Raw genomic sequence first — 5477 nt, 5'->3', positions numbered from 1 at the left:
GAGAGAGAGAGAGAGAGAGAGAGAGAGAGAGAGAGAGAGAGAAGAGAGAGAGAGAGAGATAAGATGAAGAAGAAGATGGAGAAGAGACAAGACAAGTGCATGGAGATAGTGTGGGTTATGTTTCTGTAATAAGAGTGTCCTTATCTTTCATCTATTATATTATTTGTTCTCAGTTATTTTTCATATCGTTTTTTGTAACACCCTTTTACATTTTCGTTTAGTACAGAAAATACTGTTTATTTGGGGTAAAAGCTTCTATTTTCTAAACTTACTTTCTCAAGAGACTAGAGTCTTTTTTTTTTGTTTTTTTTTTTTGGTTTGCTAACTGAGACTAACGTCTTGATTGTTAACACATCATGATGCTCGTGGACTTTGTTCTACTGTAACACCTCTATATAGCTCGTAGTACAGCTATTTGGATCACCGGCAGAAACATCATATATGATGTCCTAATGTAAACATTTTTTGACATTTTGATTTGACAAAGGAAGTTGGGCTATCTTAGTAACAAACTTATCACAATCACATATTCAGATAGTCTACAAATAAACATTTGGTTTGGCTCTTAGCAAAAAAAAAAAAAAAACATTTGGTAAACAGTATTTTATCACTAACACTTAATAAGACTGGTAGCCTGAAATAAGAAATACTTGCATACAATATGTGCATTGACCCTTATCCGCATATTGGTTACTCATATTTTCAATATTGAGAAAAAGGAATCATGTACCTTTGAAATTCCAGCAATGGTTATTAAGTTAAAGTTGATGCTACACCATGTGAATAGCTCGATAGAAAGAAGGTTAATTAAGTGGAACAGAAATAAAAGAAGTTAAGAGAAACAAATAAAAACCCCACGTGGTTGAGTTTTACACATGTATTAGTAACTTAGAATCAGATGATCTTTTATTTATTTATGATTTGTTTTTATAATTTGAAGCCATCTTTGATTTAATCCACATATAGGACCAAATCAGTCAAGATGGAGATCATATCACTTAAAACCCCATATATATTCTTTGTGTCTAACGTTCGACAATGGACTAATCCGCACTTCATCTAAATTCAAAAGCAAAACAAAGATAGTCCATGGTGCTACAGAGCTTCTAAAATTTGGCCAAGTAGAGTTAACTCACTGCATAATTTTTGGTTCTACATATCCGAGTAGTATAAACAAATGAGAATACAATGAATTACAACGAGGGAAAGTGACGTAGAAAGAAGATAGGGCCAAAAATGGATCAAGTGGGGTTGAAAATGGTAAAATGTGTGTTTATCGCCAAACTAAACTGTCCCGCTTTGCTTCTCTCTCAGCCAGCCTCACCATTGCATTCCCACGTTATACGTATTACTTCCTTGTCCCCTTTAATTTTTAATCACTTCTTGATCCTTTTCTATTGTGTTTTCTTATTTCAAACTCTTACATTTATTTATGGATATTTCTATGGGTTTGGATCACAGATATTTATAACTACGTTCTTTGTACACATTTTGATGTAACATCCAAATACCTGAAAATATTTCACCTTAGACATAATAGACAGAGATACTTTGGAGCTAGTCTGATATGCAGAAAGCGAATGCCAAGCCTGGTTTAGTGCAAACGAGTTGATACCACCGGTAGTGCAAAACAACAACAATGAGGAAAACCAAGTCTTAAGCTTGGGCAATATTTGCCTCCTGGATGGATCATGGACAGCTTCCGATAGCTTCAGTGGATGCGGATGGGCTTGGATGGATAGCGGGGAGAACATACAACTTATGGGTACACGGAACTTCACTCGATGTGAATCAGCATTGCATTCTGAGATAGAAGCATTGCGCTGGGCGATGGAGAATATGCTTCAACACTCGCCATGTCAGAGCTTTGGAACAGACTGTAAGGAGCTGATTGCTATGATAAATGAACCCCAAAAATGGCCAAGATTTGCGATAGAATTGGATAGAGACGTTGCAGATCTGCTTTCCGAACTTCAAAATCATACATGTTCCACGAGTGCGCAATCAGTTTTCGGACTTTTTAGCTAAGACTGCTAGGACATTTCGGAGAGAGTTACTTTTTATAGGTTGTTCTATTCCGGTCTGGTTACCCAGACCACCTCAAGCTTGAGTAATAGAATGACCGTTCGACGTCAAAAAAAAAAAAAAAAACTCGGAAGACTAGTAATCTATAGACTCTTGAAGTTAAAATACGGATCATGTTGGACGTTACACTTGACAACTCCGATTTCTCAAAAAATTCCGTCAACGAAAATTTAATTTTCAGTAGCATGTGGTATATATAGAGTTAGGTGTTTGATTATCAATTCCATTCCGTTTGTTGATTTTTATCATGTGCTAGATGTTTGATCACCTACGGTCTTATATATTTATCAATTATCACATAAAATAAACTGATACGTATATATTATACTTTTAGCTAAATAATGAAAAGATGTATTTTGTTTTATTAGTTAGGCTTGTATTGGCTTAATTTAATTTTTGTTTGATATCAATCCAGTTTGAAAATTAGTATACATGTTTGGTTAAAGCTACATGACATACTTGTACAAAAAACTAGATAAACATCTTGGATTGGTGTGAAAAGAAACATCTAACTGGAAGCGACCATTTTGGTACAGGTTCGGATATACAATATTGATACATACATGTGGCCTAAAATACATTGTTCAAACACACATTTAAAGCTCTAAAACACTATAGAAATTGGATCTCAGTTAGACTATTTTGATTCGTCCAAGTCAAAATTGGAACGAGATTTAAGGGTTTAATTGGAATAGGAAGGTATACGTATAATGCTGCGGTTAATTCCGGCGAAATGAATACAACGTGCATATGCTATTAATGAGACCTAGACCTACCCTTACACGCAATTCGATATCAGTAGCTTTCCTATTAATTAGGAACCACAACATCTCTTAATTTTACGCCGTTTGTGACTTTGGTTACATCATTAAAAACCACAACTTTTGTCCTTTTTCTAGACAATAGAGTATTCATAGAAACAATCGAAAAGATTATGCCTCGAATAAGTACATGAACTAATGATGTTAACTAAATGACTATAGTAAGTACTAAGATAGTAAGATGGGGGTATTTATTATTTCCTCTGTTCCATAGTTTCATAATATTCCCTCCACTTTCTAGAAAAAAATGTTGTTTTAAAAATATACTATTTCCGTTCCCGAAAGTAAGATTTTCTTCTTGTTTCACAAAGATAGATTGTCTATATTTTTAAGGTATTTTTGTATACTTTTGAGAAACATTAATTACAAATATTTGAATTGATTAGATTTAATTGGTGGAGAGTAATTGGAAAGTGTAAAAAAAAAATTAAATTGTAAACATTTATTATATTCTTAATATGCATGAAATCTCTAGAAAATCTTACTTTCGGGAACGGAGGTAGTACATTTTTTACTTTTTCGATGTAATGTTTAATGAAAAATTTCAAATTTCAAAAAAGTTAATGGTATTTATTGGATTTCTATTCGCTAAAAATTATGAAAAATTGTTATTCACAAAAACTATGTATTTTACAATCAAGTTTTATTGTGTTTTTTAATACGTGTGAAAAATCTAAAATATGTATTTTTTTTAAACGGAAGAAGTATAATAATATAAGATGTTTTGTTTGAATGTATCATAATTAATAAACAAACTTTTTTTAGAAGATAATATTATTAATAATATAAATTAAAAACAAGTTAACCAATTATAAAAAATGCAGTAAAATGTTATTGATTAATCAACATTCAATAAAATTAAAATATTTTATATTATGAAACAGAGAGAGTACTTATTTTTGTAAACATGTGTACTATTTTTCAGTTTGCTCTCTGTTTGTGGCAAAGGCAAACCCTAGACCAACCGATCTAAAGATTTTAATGAAAAAATGCTTATCATCACAAAATAGTTACGCGCATTTGATAGTATGGGTCAAAGGGTTTAAACAATTCGAGGAGCCGCACATTGTTGACAGTCAAAGACATATAACGATAAAACCAACCCATCCACCGAGATTTTAAAACATGGCGTTGTCTCGCAATCTCTGTTTACTTATTTCATTTACAAATAAATATATATAATATGTTATTATTTTATTACGATATACATATGGAGTACAGAGAATCAATGGTAGATAACGAGGATGCGTGTAACACGCGCATGTCCTTCGGTATTTCACTTTCTTTTTACTGATGATAGTTTTTTCTTATGTAAAGCAGAGCTCCGTGAATGTGAAGAAATAATGAAAGTAGTCAGAAAATATGGCAAATCATCTGACCAATGTATTAACTTTGACAAATCTTTTTTACTCTTTGATAAAAGGATTAATGCAGCTACTAGGCAAGAGATTAAAGATGTCCTTAGAATACATAATGATGGTGGGATGGAGAAATATTTGGGAATCCCAGAGGATATTATTGGCTCAAAATACAAACTCTTTACATTTCTAAAAGATAACCTGATACATAGGGTAAATGGTTGGACTGGTAGATGACTCTCAAAAGGAGGAAGGGAGGTAATGATCAAATCCATTTTGCTCGCTCTGCCAACATACGTTATGTCGACATTTTTGTTCCCATTGGAGATTTGTGAAACCTTGCTAGTGTCATTGCACATTTTTGGTGGAGCTCGAACCCACCAAAAAGAGGTATACACTGGGCAAAATGAGAAAATGTTTGTTTACCTAAAGAAGAGGGTGGGATTGGATTCCACTTAATTCATGAGTTTAATCTAGCACTATTGGCAAAACAATTATGGAGATTGGTTCGGCACCCTGATTCGCTGGTTGCCCGAGTGCTGAAGGGCAGATATTATAGGATGACCTCGCCGTTAAGGGCAATCTCGGCAAGTGGCCCATCATATGTGTGGACAAGCATTTACGCCGCAATTTTGAGTCTAGGGATTAGACAGAAGATTCATTCTGGTTATGAAGTCAAGGTATGGGAGGATCCATGGATTCCAACTACGTCTGCTAGACCAGCTACACCTGTAGCGCCAGTGATGCACCCGAATATGAGAGTTAGTGACCTCATTAACCAGGAAACGAAGGAATGGGATGTAGGGTTACTAGAGGATTATGTTCATCCTGAAGATATACCACTCATTTGCAGTATGGCCACAAGTTCTAGTCATCGCCGTGATACATTCAGCTGGAGTTACACGAGGAATGGACAATATATGGTTAAATCTGGATACTGGGTTGCTCAAAATCTATTGAAGCCAGAAGAGGAAAAGAAAGTGCTGGAACTAAGTATCACCAAGCTTCAAGCCTTTGCTTGGAAGCTGAAAGCGCCAAGGAAGATGTGTCATCTTATTTGGTAATTGATAACAAGTCAGGTGGCCGTGACAAGGAATTTAGTAAGGCGGAATATGAGGTGTGATAATTACTGCCCGAGGTGTGGAGAAACAGAAGAATCTGTAACTCATGCAATATTTGAATGTCCACCAGCTCTCCAAGTATGGTCCTTATC

The 5477-nt window shown here is 34.4% G+C and overlaps 1 protein-coding gene across 1 annotated transcript in view; it reads left to right on the top strand.

Annotated features, from left to right (window-relative positions):
* The first annotated feature begins 4824 nt into the window (after window positions 1-4824).
* Window positions 4825-5477, top strand: part of LOC106302788 — a 1055-nt gene continuing 402 nt past the window's right edge. The window contains exon 1 of the mRNA XM_013739220.1: window positions 4825-5324. Within this exon, the coding sequence (XP_013594674.1) occupies window positions 4825-5324 (500 nt within the window). The remainder of the gene's footprint in view (window positions 5325-5477) is intronic.

Source organism: Brassica oleracea, chromosome C7 (assembly GCF_000695525.1).
Source record: "Brassica oleracea var. oleracea cultivar TO1000 chromosome C7, BOL, whole genome shotgun sequence".
Classification (NCBI taxonomy): Eukaryota; Viridiplantae; Streptophyta; class Magnoliopsida; order Brassicales; family Brassicaceae; genus Brassica; species Brassica oleracea.
This window is presented reverse-complemented; position numbering and strand designations above follow the sequence as displayed.